The sequence below is a fragment of the Oncorhynchus kisutch genome, unplaced genomic scaffold (assembly GCF_002021735.2).
Source record: "Oncorhynchus kisutch isolate 150728-3 unplaced genomic scaffold, Okis_V2 scaffold1206, whole genome shotgun sequence".
Classification (NCBI taxonomy): domain Eukaryota; kingdom Metazoa; phylum Chordata; class Actinopteri; order Salmoniformes; family Salmonidae; genus Oncorhynchus; species Oncorhynchus kisutch.
The window spans coordinates 61141-78021 of NW_022263151.1; the positions used below are offsets into that span (position 1 = coordinate 61141).

General features: G+C 45.0%; 1 protein-coding gene across 1 annotated transcript in view; it reads left to right on the top strand.

The window, feature by feature from the left end:
* The window catches only part of LOC109881492 (unconventional myosin-IXAa-like), a gene marked incomplete at its 3' end in the record, with an annotated part of 63071 nt that extends 46213 nt beyond the window's left edge, over window positions 1-16858 (top strand). The window contains exons 2-7 of the mRNA XM_031817934.1: window positions 6305-6399; window positions 6822-6884; window positions 8656-8755; window positions 10441-10494; window positions 16463-16560; window positions 16834-16858. Of these exons, the coding sequence (XP_031673794.1) occupies window positions 6305-6399; window positions 6822-6884; window positions 8656-8755; window positions 10441-10494; window positions 16463-16560; window positions 16834-16858 (435 nt within the window). The remainder of the gene's footprint in view (window positions 1-6304; window positions 6400-6821; window positions 6885-8655; window positions 8756-10440; window positions 10495-16462; window positions 16561-16833) is intronic.
* Window positions 16859-16881: the final 23 nt, after the last annotated feature.

The following is a 16881-nucleotide window of genomic DNA, read 5'->3' on the forward strand; positions in this document are numbered from 1 at the left end:
TGTGGGGGGGGGGTAGGGAGAGGGTGTTGGGGGGGGGAAGTCTTTGTAGAACTGCACATGTGGAAGACCTCTAACAATGGCATCTTTATGTGCTCTGTTTGAAGAGCTTAATTGTTTAAACGGACCTTTGGACTCGACCAACGCTCGTGTCAACGGCGGTGCCTCTGTATACCTGAATAACTCAGAAACTATTATTAATTATTATTAGTCAAGTCACAATTTCCTGCATTGGCCAGGGTCAGTAGATGACTACTTTGAGTGCAGAGTCATTTTGCGTGCAGAGAGATCCTCATAAGGAGTTAGTTTGTTCCAGTGTAAGATCCTGGGACACTTGTAGCATTGGGTGGACATGTTTAATTGCAGCAAGGTTGCAGCTTGACTTTCAGCGTTTCTCCTAAGTTACCACAGTCCATGCTAGCGTTAGTGTTGCTGCTAATTCCCTGAGGCCCACAACTTAAATTCTTCTCCTTTCCTCCTGCTGGGTTTGAACCGATTCAACACAAAGAAGCACAGAGCAAGATTCATTGTGGGGAATTTCCGTTGGAGAGATTTCAACCGTTATTTTCTAGACAAGGGGTCAATAGTATTTTGTTTCAAGGGGGTTTTGGGATCACGTTGTGGCTTTTCAATACATCTCTTTAGTTGAATCACTCAGGTTTATTTAGTTAACCAACTCGACCAGAGCACCTCCAGCATGGCTAACATTCCCTATTTGAAGATACTTCATTAAAAGTGATCATTTGTAACACCTGGTAAAGTAATGCTCTAACTAGTCTCAACAACATTGTTTTAAAATTGTTATGTAGTGTTGAAGTTGGCCTAATTGCATAATAATGGAGATTAGCATATTTTGTTTGTCACAAAAGAGCACCTAAATGTAGTGTTAAGAAATGTTGTCAATGTTCACTGTTTTTTAAGCAGGACCTGTAATCCCTCAGTCTGTCACCTTAAGATGCTATATGAAGGAATCACACTGGAAATCTGACATGGATCTCTAGGACCTTGTCTGTGAGCAACTGCTACCTTTAAAACCCGTTGCCTTGACTCTCCCTTTAAACAGTCTGGGGGAAACATGACTCAATATAACCCCATGATTAACCAAACCACGTTGACCGCAGCAACTTTAGCCAGAATGACCTAAGAAGGTGTGGGATTACAGGGGATACAGTTAGCAATTAGCCTGGGTAAAACAGTATCTGCGAAGAGTGATTGGTGTGCTCAACTCACAAAAGTTTGTAGTAGAAAAAGGTATTTGGGTGCTGGGTTCAAAGGGCAAACATTTGAAAAAAGGAAGAACCTGAACTCACTGGAATATTCTTTTGAGTTTGAATGTATTTTTTAAGCAGCGGAGGTCAGAGCAAACGGACGTGTTTCGGCGACAGCCTTCGTCAGTGGTTATTTTTTTAAACGTATCTGCCCACACACACCGTGGCATAAAAACCGGATCTGCCCACACACACATACACACTGTTGCATAAAACTGGATCTGCCAACACACATACACACTGTTGCATAAAACTGGATCTGCCAACACACACACACACACACTGTTGCATAAAACTGGATCTGCCAACACACATACACACTGTTGCATAAAACTGGATCTGCCAACACACACACACACACACACTGTTGCATAAAACTGGATCTGCCAACACACACATACACACTGTTGCATAAAACTGGATCTGCCAACACACATACACACTGTTGCATAAAACTGGATCTGCCAACACACACACACACACACACTGTTGCATAAAACTGGATCTGCCAACACACACATACACACTGTTGCATAAAACTGGATCTGCCAACACACACACACACACACTGTTGCATAAAACTGGATCTGCCAACACACACACACACACTGTTGCATAAAACTGGATCTGCCAACACACACACACACACACTGTTGCATAAAACTGGATCTGCCAACACACACACACACACACTGTTGCATAAAACTGGATCTGCCAACACACACATACACACTGTTGCATAAAACTGGATCTGCCAACACACATACACACTGTTGCATAAAACTGGATCTGCCAACACACACACATACACACTGTTGCATAAAACTGGATCTGCCAACACACACACACACACACACTGTTGCATAAAACTGGATCTGCCAACACATACACACACACACTGTTGCATAAAACTGGATCTGCCAACACATACACACACACACTGTTGCATAAAACTGGATCTGCCAACACACACACACACACACTGTTGCATAAAACTGGATCTGCCAACACATACACACACACACTGTTGCATAAAACTGGATCTGCCAACACACACACACACACACACACACACACACACACACACTGTGGCATAATTGTGATACAAGCTGTGTCTAGTCATCATTGACTGTTTGATCTCATTGTGAAAGTTGTTGAACCCTCAGATTGCATTAGGTGAGTCGTGGATAATGATAGGATGTGTTCAGGGAAGCTGTGTGAGTCAGTGAGCAGAAGTGAGACCTTGCATGTCTACAGACTCAATGGCAGCACAATTCTGATGGCAGCCCAATTTACACAGGTAGACCAATTCTGTTTTTTTTCTCCAATAATTATTGACCAATCAGATCAGCTCTGAAAAAGATGTGATGTGAAAAGATCTGATGTGAGTGGTCAAAAGAACAATTAGTGACCAATTAGTGTAAACGCAGCCAAAGACGAGACATGGAGAAAATGGACGTGAGCAACATGTTGTGAAGTACAGTAAGTAGTGTTAATCATCAGACTGATTTTACTGTACCACTTGGTGACCTGCCCTATACAAGACAGCCATATGTTAGGTATGAGCCTACATCACTTGAAGCAGTATTGGGCCTGAAAATGCACATCAACTATGCATAGTCCATGTATGGGGATGTTGTTGCTGTGTTCACTTATCAGCATCACATGGGACCAGGAAACTCCCATTTACAACCCAGCGTGGAAAATGATCTTATAGCTGCAACCCATCAGAGCAGTCGCTCCACTGTCTGTCAACTCAGCCTCTCTTTTGTTCTCTTCTCTGAGGGCCCAATGTGACCCGAATGCCGCTTTTAAAAATTCACACATACACAACGGCTCTGTTCTTCTCTCTCCTTCAGCAGGAGTCACTAATTAACTCATCCTATATGATTACGGTCTGTGTCTCCGCTCATCGCTGCATGACCCAGTGCCCACATTGTAGTGTCCCCGACATACAAAGATCTTATTATCCACCACAGATGGGAGGCACTAATGGAATTCCTGCAGAATGTTGCAAATGTGTAAGATCTGACTGCAACTGTAATTATTTACCCTGCTGTTGAAAAGGAAGAGGATCCATCATGAAGTCAATGTGACTCAGTGTGGCTAATCTGTCCATGTGCTCTTCAACTTCTTTACGGTGCCCTTGCACTTATCAGCATGTTGCCTTTTTAATGAACCCTGCCTCAAGTGTATTGATGAATGTCACTTTAGCTCGGTACTAGGTTACTCATAACCACAGCTTTTCTAATGTATTCTATGGAAAGTAGATCTGTGCATCTGGAGACGGATTACATCAAGAACAGTGCTATAGCTGTCTCTGTTCTCACTCTCTGATCCCATGCCCAGTTGTAGTCCATGATATCACACAGCAGGTGCTGTAGTCAGGGGTCGCGTATCAGTGGCAGGACACGTAAGCAATAAGGCCCGAGGGACTGTGGTATATGGAGAATATACCACGGCTAAGGGATGTTCTTATGCACGACGCAATGAGGAGTGGCTGGATACAGCCCTTAGCCGTGGTATATTCGCCATATACCACATATCCCCAAGGTGCCTTATTGCTATTATAAACTGGTTACCAATGTAATTAGAGCAGTAAGAATTTAATTGTGTCATACCCGTGGTATACAGTCTGATATACCACGGCTGTCAGCCAATCAGCTTTCAAGGTTCGAACCACACAGTTTATAATAACCTTTATAGCACAGCAGCACAAGCCAAGGGCCCCTCGGGAGCTATCCCAGCCCACCCTTCCTGCACGCTCTCTACTCTGGCTCCACTCCACTGAAGCTAAACAATCCCTCATGTTTCCTATCGAAAAAAGCTATGAAATGCATATTTCTGCTCTGATATAATGCAGTTTGGCAGTGCTGTTTTTGTTTCTGACCACGCCCCTGTTGTAGTTGTCATAGACTTCTACCTGTGAACCAATGGAATTGTAAGTTCGCTCCTTTGATCACTTCTCCAGCTGCTTCTTAAAGGACCAGGACCAAGTGTTTCTTGTTGCATGCTGGATGTGAGCCATGGTCCTGCTCATCCCAATATTACCCAGGAAGATTTACTGTGGCAGATATGGAGCTAGCCAAGCCTGCGGAACCATACATATGTTGTCGGCCGTAAATGTGTCCGCTCTAACTAGGGATGCTTTTACACAGACCAGGTGGATGTACACACGGTACACCCAAGTAAATCATTTAGAGTTTTTAATGGTTCCCACTCCAGTTTCATGTTTAACGTGGAATTTTGAGCATCGAAGAATACCTGGAATGTTCCACGGTCTGCTGTTAGACCCTAGTTTGCTTCCTTCACCTTGAATAATGTGTTCGATTCATGCGTGGGTTCCAAGATGCACTTCTTCCTCGATAGAGCAGGAAGTGAAGTAGGGATACTGGTGGCTGGTTGGCTGTCTCGTCTGACCTGTACTTTTTGGATGGGTCAGGTTAGCTAGGTCATGGCTAGAAGGGGTACAGCTTTTGTCAAGTTAAAGTTAAAAAAAAAATATATATATATATTTTTCAATTTAGTTAGCCCTAACCCTTTTCCTAACCTAATTCTCCTAACCTGCTACGTTAATTCTCCATGGAGCATATCTCATTCACAGCCTATCATCTAGCCTTTCAACATCTCACCCTTACTGGTTTCCACATCATCAACTCCTATCCAGTACTCCAATAGTATTGACCTGGCACTCTAATGCAGTTTCACCTCAATATGCTCAATATGGGGACATGGTGTGTTAACTTTTCCTCTGTCTGACTGTGGACAGTTTGTCTGGTGGGCAAGTCACAAATTGAGCTGTGAGGTCACTGATGCCCGCTGCGACCCAGACGTGTTCGTGTGGCCCAGCAGCAAAGCAGCCAAGTGTCCTGGGTTCTGCCGCCAGTGTAGCGTCCTCCAGTGAAGTGTGAATAAGAGCAGGAAGGTGTGCTCCCGCTGTCTCCAGTGTTACGTCCTCCAGTGAAGTGTGAATAAGAGCAGGAAGGTGTGCTTCCGCGGTCTCCAGTGTTGCGTCCTCCAGTGAAGTGTGAATAAGAGCAGGAAGGTGTGCTCCCGCGGTCTCCAGTGTTGCGTCCTCCAGTGAAGTGTGAATAAGAGCAGGAAGGTGTGCTCCCACGGTCTCCAGTGTTGCGTCCTCCAGTGAAGTGTGAATAAGAGCAGGAAGGTGTGCTCCCGCGGTCTCCGGCCTATTTACTCGGACTCTCTGCCCATCAGTCTGTGGCGGCTCAAACCGTCCTGGCGTTCCTCCGCCTTGCGTTAGCACGCTATCGACCCGTTTTAATAGACCGCGTGTTAGCAAGCACCGAGCTGAAGTGAACGGCGGTCATGATGCTAGGCTAAGGGAGTGGACCGGGCGGCCCGGTTGTTTTCTCCCCATTCCAGATGCACAAAGTGCAGCTCAAAAAGTGATTCGTGGAGGAATTTGTTTACTTGCGGCGGAGGCTACAAATAACTGCAGGGTTTCTGAAGGGTGAATAAGGACTTCCCCTCCAGGCAGCTGTACAACACAAACAGAGCCAGAGGGGAATTACTGGACTCTTATTAAAGCACACCACTAAACATGTTCCAGCAGGCCCACATGCATTACATTACCCAATGGACACTTTTCCCCCATCAGGGCTTCTTGCTGCGGCTCCATCATTTTTGGGCCATTTGTCTGACTTTAAACTGAAGAGCTTTGGAGCATTCTGAGGACATGTTGGTTTCTGTGCTGCTCCCAGCCTGTTTTGTGTGTGTGTGTGTATATATGTGTGTGGGTGGTGTGGGTGGTGTGGTGAGGCTCCTGTGTGAGCAAAATTATACATTTCCTGTATAATGCATAAATAAAGATCTATTCCATGTTATTAGACTGAATGAAATATGGCTCTGAGGTGTACTTGATCAAAGAAATGTCTTGAGGTTGGCTCATGGTGGTTGTTATCCCAGATTGGTTGACCCACAAACATGCCCACGCCCACCAGTCTTTTCCAACATGGACATATAACCTTGTGTCACCTGCATGGATTTGTTCTCATCCCCTTTCTCTTCTCTCTCTGCAGGCATTTGGGAATGCAAAAACTGCCCACAACAACAACTCGAGTCGCTTTGGCAAGTTCATCCAAGTGAATTACCAGGAGAGTGGCACTGTCCGAGGGTGAGAAAGACCCATTCAGATATTACATTTCAAGTCATTGTTGACCTTGTTTTACCTGCAGCTCCTACATCCTAGTTGACTGACTGTCCCCTGGTTCCTCCTCTATATTCAGGCACCAAGGACGTGGACGTTGATTAATCAAATAAATGAGGAAGACAAATTTCGGTTGAATACATTCAGTTGCGCAACTGACTAGGTGTCCCTGTCTATTCTATGTCCCCTGCTGACACATCTATAGTCCTACCAGTCTATAGTCTCTCAGTCCTACATCTATACTCATCCTTGTTATAGTTTTACATAGCCTCCATAGTGAATTTGGTGGCAGCTCAGAGTGCATTGTCCAATGCCAATATCTGATCAATTTGGTCCGGGACCCCCCCCCAATGTTGTGACTGACGCCAGGTCTGTGCTGTTTGTTCCAGAGCCTATGTGGAGAAGTACCTTCTGGAGAAATCAAGACTGGTCTACCAGGAACACAATGAACGGTAAGCATTCACACTTAATCATCCTACTGCCACACACACAATCATCATCATACACTACTGGACTGTAGTATCATATTACTGCAGAACAAGGACATAGCGTTGTATTCAAATAGAATCAGACGTGGATCATTTCCCTAATTGTTTCGTAGACTGAGTACATGTTGTGGTTTAGGAACACTTACACAGTAAACCACATTGGGTAAACAAATACACAATGAATGACTAGTTGGAGAATCATTTATTTTCACCAGTGTTAAAAAAGTGAAGATCTCTGAATTCGCGGTGTCTATAGAGACAATTTGATAAGCTAGAATCCAGAATTGAGCAGCTCTCACAAACTAGTCCAGAAATCCTTCCACTGAGGTTTGTCTCTGCTGAGAGAACTTCAACTCCATGTGAATAACAACTCCATCCCTTTTATATAGAATGATGTGGGAATGATTGCTCCACATGAAATTGAGTGTCTCTAGAACCACACACACACACACACACACTCTCAAAACAGAGGGTGAACTCAATCATGATTGGATCCCACTGCTGCCACCAATGCGTTTAGACGTTGACACTTTTGTCGAGGAATCCAATTGTCCATTCGTGCTAGAAAGTCCTTTTCCTACAGTAGGTGTGAGTTTGTTGGTCACAGCAGGGTCAGTGACAGAAATGTGGTGCCAAATTGGTCCTGACACAAGTGTGGACCTGGACTGGAGCCTCCTGCAGTTCATGTTCCAATACTGTTTTATTATTTACCTTTATTTAACTAGTCAAGTCAGTTCAGAACAAATTCTTATTTACAATGACGGCCTACCCCAGCCCAACCCAAACCCGGATGACGCTGGGCCAATTGTGCGCCCCCCCCTTGGGACTCCCAATCATGGCTGGATGTGATACAGCCTGGAATCAAACCAGGAACTGTAGTGACACCTCTTGCACTAAGATGCAGTGCCTAAGACCGCTGTGTCACTCGGGAGCAAAGTAGCTGTCTCACAATTCACCATATCCTGAAAACTCTTAACAAATATGGACTTTTCCACTGTAATGCTGTGGTCCTACACAGTTTATGATTGTGTCCTAAAGGAAGTTAACGCCAAGTATCAAGTACAGTTTGACATCAACAAGTGTTCAACAGAATCAGTTTAGATGATGGTGTATTACTCAGCCAAGCTCAGGCTGTGTGAAGTATTTCTCAGCAGCCCTAAGTGGGGTTGACACTAATGTGCTGTGCAGAATGGATGGTGTTGCGAAGGTTAGCCTCACTCCACTCTGGGGAGGGGGGAGGGGGGGCTAAAATGGGCCCCCTGTGGGTCGGGGGGGGGGCTCTTATTGAGATAGATTTCTGACTCCAGGCTCCCACTACAGCACGGTTCTGCCCTCTGACCGCTACGCTTCACACTCAGTCTTGTACAGTTAACCTTGTGGGGACACACAATTCAGCCCCATTCAAAATCCTATTTTCCTTAACACTTAACCCTAACCCTAGCTCCGAACACTAATTCTAACCAAACCCTAACCCTAGCTCCGAACACTAATTCTAACCTTAACCCTAAACCCCCTAGAAATAGCATTTGACCTAGCAAAATGTCCCCAAATTTTTGTTTGTTTACTATTCTTGCAGGGACTTGTGGTCCCCACAAGAATAGTTAAACACGTCCATACACACACACACTCACACTCAATGAGACAACTTTGTTCCTATTGGACAATCCCATGTTTGTTTGTTAGTAAAAAACAATGTAAAGTGGTGTTAATGTTTCCTGACCTGCTTGTCTTTCAGGAACTACCATGTGTTTTACTACCTGCTGGCAGGAGCAAGTGAGGAGGAGAGGAGCACCTTTCACCTCAAAAAGCCTGAAGAATATCATTACCTCAACCAGGTGAGAGATCCAGTAGGACTTCAACACTGTAGCCAAGTGTAGCCCCTTCTCACGCACTGCTGATTGGACGAGATGTATCTGACTGAGTCTGTCTGTCTGTCTGTGCATGACACATGGTTGTCTCTGGGGTTTGTCTCTGTGTCTGTACCAAAAGGTTTGTGTATATTGTCTTTCTGACTGACTAGTTGTTTCTGGGTTTTGTGTGTGTGTGTCGTCTGTGTGAATCACGCCTGTTCCCAGAGGCCCACAGTGGATGTCGACCAGACCTATTTCTCTCCCTCTTACTCTCTCTCTCCGCAAACAGGAAGCAGAGGAAACATTACATTGTTGGTGCCTTTCAGCAGCTCCTATAGTCTCTCTCACACACAGAGGCTTTAACAGAGCCTCATCCCTCAGCCCACCAGAGAGAGAGACAAGGCACTGGGCCCTCTCATTACCATGACACTGCCTTGTGGCTCAGTTAATCTGCTGGCTTTTGGCGCGTGGATGTTTGTTGGTCTGTGGAGTCTATGTACATGTGGGTTTGCATATCTACATGTGGATGTCTTTTTGTGTGTGTGTGGGGGGGGGGGGGACCTGCAGCACGACAAGGTCACTCTCCGTGTCTGTCACACACCTCCCTATGACTGTCAATATGCTCTCACAACACTCTGCCATCTCTGTTATCCCCACTCCTCTAATCCCAAGGGGATCCAACCCAGTCTAACCAATCACAAAAGAACACACACACTTATAAACATGAAGAAGGAAAAGCTGACTGGCTGTCTACCCCTCTGTCATGCCAAGCTGACAAACCCATGACAAGCTGATACATATGCAGATTATATATATATATATACACACACACACATTACAAGCTGATATACAAACCCATTACAAGCGGGGTGCAAAGTGTGTAATGTTGATGTTGTTCAAAACTTGTTGCACCTCTGCCAGCTCCAGAGATGTTCATATCATAACATAGAGATCCAGCCCCCCCCCCCCCCCCCCCACTCTGACAACCTGACGCCCATTCTGAGAAGGGTGTGAATTCCTTCCATTTCTCTGGTGTGTGGTCACTCTCTTTTTCTCTCCCTCGCTCTTTTCCAAAGTGTATATTGTAACCCAGTCACTCAGAACAGCTTACAGTATTTCACAACTTCACATTCTAAGGGGTTCAGACAGTCTGTTTACAGGCCAAATAAGCCATTTTCAAACTGAGCCATTTCTTCTCATAGCTATAGCATCTCTCTCCATATGTTTTGCCCTTATTCGTCATAATGCAGTCACCACACATTAGAATAATCCTATGGCTAATGTCAGTGGTTCTATTAGCTTAGCATACTGTATGTATGGTGTCAGAATGAAAACATATTTCATCCCCATCGGTTTCTCACCATGTGTTCTATGTCCCGTGCTTCTGTCTGTGTGTTTGTGTGCATTGAGAGAGTGTGTGTTTGTGTGCATTGAGAGTGTGTGTGTGGGCATTGAGTGTGTGTTTGTGTGTATTGAGAGTGTGTGTGTGTGTGTGTGTGTGTGTGTGTGTGTGTGTGTGTAGGATGGGCCCCAACTCGACGTCTAAATATGACTCCATTCCCTCTACTAACTGCATGTCCCTTCCAGTCCCATGTGTAGAGTGTGTGTGTATGGAATGCTGCGCTGCCTAACCCTAACCCCATCTACTCTACCTTTTTAACCCTCTCCAGATGACAAAGAAAGTCCTGAGACTGCACTGGGAGAATTACTATGAGAGCGAAGCGGTCAGTATACATCTCTCTGGGCGAGACTGTGTTGAGTGTTCACCAATCACCTGTAGGAGTTTTGATTATCAAAACTAATAATCACTGGCTTCTCCCTCACAACTACATTGTCCTCACAAGTGCGAGTGGCCCTGTCACATTCTGTGCAGTACCACACGCCTTTCTCCTTGCTTTTCCCTTTTGTTGTTGTTCTTCCTGGTTTGGGGTGTGTCCACTTCCTCAGTTGTGTGTTGCCTGTCCCAGTCTCTGTTCCTTCGATCTCTGTTCTGATCTTCTGGTTGGCTTATTTGGTCGTTGACTAGATGGAAACATCGTCTTGTTTGGCTTATTTGGTCGTTGACTTGATTGATTAGATGGAAACATATTCTGATTGGCTTATTTGGTTGTTGACTAGATTGATTAGATGGAAACATCGTCTAGTTTGGCTTATTTGGTCGTTGACTAGATGGAAACATCGTCTTGTTTGGATTATTTGGTCGTTGACTTGATTGATTAGATGGAAACATATTCTGATTGGCTTATTTGGTCGTTGACTAGATTGATTGAATAGATGGAAAGATCTTGTGGTTGGCTTATTTGGTCATTGACCAGATGGAAGGATAGTATGTAAACCAGGGGCCTCCAACCTCAGTCCTGGAGAGATATGCAGGCTTTCGTTCTAGACCAGCTCTAACACACCTGACTCAGCAAGACGGAAGACCATGATTAGTTCATGATTTAAAACAGGTGTCTTAGTGCTGGGCTGGACAGTCAGTATCTCCTGTACCAGGAGTTAGAAACCCCTTATCATTGCCTACTGTACTCACTAGAGGTCGAACGATTAATTAAGGCCGATTTTAAGTTTTCATAACAATCGGAAATCTGTATTTTATTTTTTTATTTTATACCTTTATTTAACTAGGCAAGTCAGTTAAGAACACATTCTTATTTTCAATGATGGCCTAGGAACGGTGGGTTAATGTTCACCATGTCAGCTAGGGGGATCCAATCTTGCAACCTTACAGTTAACTAGTCCAACGCAATAACGACCTGCCTCTCTCTCGTTGCACTCCACAAGGAGACTGCCTGTTACGCGAATGCAGTAAGCCAAGGTAAGTTGCTAGCTAGCATTAAACGTATCTTGTAAAAAACAATCAATCTTAATCACAAGTTAACTAGACATGGTTGATGATATTACTAGATATTATCTAGCGTGTCCTGCGTTGCATATAATCTGACTGAGCATACAAGCATCTAAGTATCTGACTGAGCGGTGGTATGCAGAAGCAGGCGCGTAAACATTAATTCAAACCGCACTTTCGGGCATTTTGCAGCTCTTCGTTGTGCGCCAAGCATTGTTCTGTTTATGACTTCAAGCCTATCAACTCCCGAGATGAGGCTGGTGTAACCGAAGGGAAATGACTAGGTAGTTAGCACGCGCTAATAGCGTTTCAAACGTCACTCGCTCTGAGCCTTGGGGTGGTTGTTCCCCTTGCCCTGCATGGGTAACGCTGCTTCGATGGTGGCTGTTGCTGGTTCGAGCCCAGGGAGGAGCGAGGAGAGGGACGGAAGCTATACTGTTACACGGACAATACTAAAGTGCCTATAAGAACATCCAATAGTCAAAGGTTAATGAAATACAAATGGTATAGAGGGAAATAGTCCTATAATAACTACAACCTAAAACTTCTTACCTGGGAATATTGAAGACTCATGTTAAAAGGAACCACCAGGTTTCATATGTTCTGAGCAAGGAACTGAAACGTTAGCTTTCTAACATAGCACATATTGCACTTTTACTTTCTTCTCCAACACTTGGTTTTTGCATTATTTAAACCAAATTGAACATGTTTCATTATTTATTTGAGGCTAAATTAATTTTATTAAGTTTAAAATAAGTGTTCATTCAGTATTGTTGTAATTGTCATTATTACAAATAAATGTAAAAAATATATTTAAAAAACAATTGTCCGATTAATCGGTATCGGCTTTTTTGGTCCTCCAATAATCGGTATCAGCGTTGAAAAATCATATTCGGTCGACCTCTAGTACCCACCTTAGCGAGGACGCTACTAGTACAGTATGCCTACCTCACCACACACACACCAGTACCCTGGGTCACCACTCACTCAGCCATGAACCAGTGTTAATATTAATACAGGGAACCTGGAGTATCCTGGTCAGAATCTGCCAACAAACACTTTGGGCAGATTGAATGAGAGCATGGCGATAAGCAGCCGTCCAAACATTCCCCTGTTTGCCCCGGTACTTGTTGACATAGCCTCACAGTAGCTGACCCGTGCCCCCCCCCCTCCAGTGTGTTTGTGTGTGTCACAGGCGGCCTGTGGCACCTTAATTAGGGAGGACGGACTCATGGTAATGGCTGGAATGGAGTAAATGGAATGTTATCGAACACATCAACCACCTGGTTTCCATTTATTCCAGACATTGAGCCTGTACTCCCCTCAGCAGCCTCCTATTCTGTGTGTGTGTGTGTCGTGCATCCAGGCAGCAAGCTCACATGGACAGTCGATTGTTCAGAGCTTTCCTGCTCTTGACCACCATAGGATTGATGACTTGTGAACTTTTGACCCTAATCAGAAGGCAGTGGAACATGGAGGGGAGCTCTATTCAAATGATCGTGTCCATCTGTGTGGCCTGCTACCTGGGCACAGACAGTCACTGACTCTCAACCAGACACACACACACTGAGACTCTCAACCACAAGGGAGGATCAAGGTCACCTTCTGTGGGGCTATGTCAACAAGTTTCCATTTTGAGCCAACAAGCCTCTCATGTTAGCATAAATGGATAAATAGTCATCCTGAGCAGGCGATGACCAATACAGCCTGGCTACAGGTGTCTGGGTTGGGGTGTGCTGATACAGCCTGGCTACAGGTGTCTGGGTTGGGGTGTGCTGATACAGCCTGGCTACAGATGTCTGAGTTGGGGTGTGCTGATTGATGTAGTGATGGTTGTCTGTGAATGGCATGCTCACCATATGCATATTCAATAGCCTTGAATCAGTGTAGTGCTTCATCAATCATCTCATCGATCACAGTACATGCCAAGACATTTTCCCCAATGTCTCCAGATATGTGTTTGTGGTTTTGTGTTGATGTGCTGCACATCTGCAACAAGGGGACAGGCAAGGCTACTACTTTGTTCCAGGAAAATGGCTCTGGAAATGTTGAACACGGAATTATTATCTACTGTCTTGTCATTAAAGAAAGGGAAGTCAAATCATGTACAAGATACCACTGAAAGAATTGGCACTCTTGCAGTATTGGAATATTACGGCTCTATATACATAGTAGTACATTATGATCATTGTCTAATGATAGTTCTATTGTATTAGCACTGTAATATACTGTGTATCAAAGACGCTGTCGTTCGTTGTTTTTCTACCCTTCGCTGACATTGTGGAATTCTAGAGGAGTGTGAGCTATGCAATGCATGAAGTGTCTGTAAAACAGACTTGCCAATCTGGAAATATACCTTTCATTTCCCCCTGTAGTGTGTGTGTGTGTGTGTGTGTGTGTGTGTGTGTGTGTGTGTGTGTGTGTGTGTGTGTGTGTGTGTGAGCAACAGCTGTGTGGTGTGTTTGTATTCCTCTGGAGAGGTTGCCATTTCCTTACCAGCTGATCTCTATCCACACATTCTGCCCTCCTGGTGTTGTAAGCAGTCATACCATCTGATTCACACTCTCATCCACCAAGGGTCACCTCAAAGCCAAAGTTATTCAGATGTTTTCACACCTCAACGTACTCTAACTGTATGTTCCATGATGAGTCCAAAAAGACCATCTGTTGTGTACAGTAGATCCCACTATAACTCAAGCCCTGATGACAGGGAAGGATCGGCACCATCTCATGTAATCATTTCAGTTGCTGCTTATCTTTCTCATTTCACTATGACCTTAAAGCAGGGGTGGTCAACTCCAGTCCTCCAGGGCCTGATTGGTGTCGCTCTTTTCTCCATCCCTAACAAACACCGCTGGTCAATCAAATCTCATTCTAAACTGAAGATCGTGATTAGGTGATTATTGGAGTCAGGTGTGTTAGCTGGGACTGGGGCAAAAACTGTGCAGCCAATCAGGCCCCCGAGGACTGGAACTGCCTACCCCTGCCTTAAAGGGATATTTGGGGATTTTGGCAATGAGGCTCTTTATCTATACTGAACTAAATGTAAACGCAACATGCAACAATTTCAAAGATTTGACTGAGTTACAGTTAATATAAGGAAATCGGTCAATTTAAATAATTTCATTAGGCCCTAATCTATGGATTTCACATGACTGGGAATACAGATATGCATCTGTTGGTCACAGATGCCTTAAAGTTAGTGGCGTGGACCAGAAACCAGTCAGTATCTGGTGTGACCACCATTTGCCTCATGCAGCGTGACACAACTCCTTCACATAGAGTTGATCAGGCTTTGGTTGTGGCCTGTGGAATGTTGTCCCAATCCTCTTCAATGGCCGTGCGAAGTTGCTGGATATTGGCGGGACTTGGAACACGCTGTTGTACACACGACAATGGGCCTCAGGATCTCGTCAAGGTATCTGTCTTTTCAAATTGCAATCGAAAATATGCAATTGTGTTTGTTGTCCGTAGCTCATGCCTGCCCATACCATAACCCCACCGCCAAAATGGGGCACTCTGTTCACAGCGTTGGCGTCAGCAAAACACTTACACGTGGTCTGTGGTTGTGGGGCTGATTGGCCATACAAATTCTCTAAAACAACGTTTGAGGCGGTTTATGGTAGAGAAATTAACGTTAAAGTCTCTGGTAACCGCTCTGGTGGGACTTTCCTGCAGTCAGCATGCAAATTGCATGCTTGTGGATACCATTTACATTTTTTTTGCTAGCATGCTAGCGGAACTTGTTGCTAGCATTGCACTATCGCTAGATTGTCATTACTGTCCTTTGCATGTAATCATGGAGTTGGTTGCCCTATTTGATGTAACTCTGGGACTGAAGCCAGGTGAATTAAACCTGTTAAAGAGAACATGCTGCCTGCAGTGCTACACACCACAGGTGTGTGTGTGTGTGTGTGTGTGTGCCTCATTAGAAGCCTCTTGGGTATCCAGGTACAATGAGGTATACAAAACGCTCCTCTTCCATATTGTTTTCTCTCCACAGCCTTTCCCCTGCAGAGCCTGTAAAGGCACTTTCCCCTGCAGACCCTGTAAAGGCACTTTCCCCTGCAGACCCTGTAAAGGCACTTTCCCCTGCAGACCCTGTAAAGGCACTTTCCCCTGCAGACCCTGTAAAGGCACTTTCCCCTGCAGACCCTGTAAAGGCACTTTCCCCTGCAGACCCTGTAAAGGCACTTTCCCCTGCAGGCCCTGTAAAGGCACTTTCCCCTGCAGGCCCTGTAAAGGCACTTTCCCCTGCAGACCCTGTAAAGGGACTTTCCCCTGCAGACCCTGTAAATGCGGTCATAAATTGCTACTCCCCTTATTGCCTTTGCCAGCATGCCAAATTTCCCCGGAAAGTTTAGCAGAAAAAGCCAGCTGAATTTTCCACTGCATGAGCAGAACATGCATATGCTGTCGTTCACCAGCCCCTTAAAAATCTGACCAGAAATGCATCTCTGTCTCCAGGTCCGTGAGACCGAACTTCCTTATGACATGCTCTTATAAGTCACTCAGCTTGTCTCTGTGTCATGCTACTGATATGTCTTAGGAGAAGCCTGTCACTAAAAGTCATCTTCACTTCTTGGGTGGACATTTTCTCTTATGTTAGGGTACAGTATGTAGTGTTGGTGATGGCACAGTACTGGCTAGTACAGCACCTACTGTATCCGCTCTGCTGAGCACACTGGGCTGACTTACTGTTTGGCAGTCGCACTGATTTTGTGCTACAGTTGCAGTGTTGTTTGAGCCAAAATGGCTACCATGTGGTAGGCCATTATGTGGTAAAGCCAAAATGGGTGCCATATGGACACTGATAACACCTGGTCTCCTGTCATTGGCCCATGCAGGACTGCTTCACAGTGGAAGGGGAGGACCTGAAGCATGACTTTGAGAGACTGCAGCTGGCCATGGAGATGGTGGGATTCCTGCCTGCCACGCGCAAACAGTGAGTATACACACACACACACACACACTAAATCTCACTGCTCGTACGCACACACGACAAATACACTGAAATACAAACACAGGCAAAGGAATCATAGTCACAAGTAAATTACCAGGATCGCTTTTTGTCCAAAAGCTCGAGCCAGGTTTCTGTAACGAGCCAGGGTTCTGTGTTTGAAACGAGCCAGGTTTCTGTGTTGAAACGAGCCAGGTTTCTGTGTTGAACCGAGACCGGTTTCTGTGGTGACACAAGCAGTTCGTTTCTGTCCCACAGGATATTTTCTCTGTTGTCGGCCATTCTTCACTGGGGAACATCCGCTAC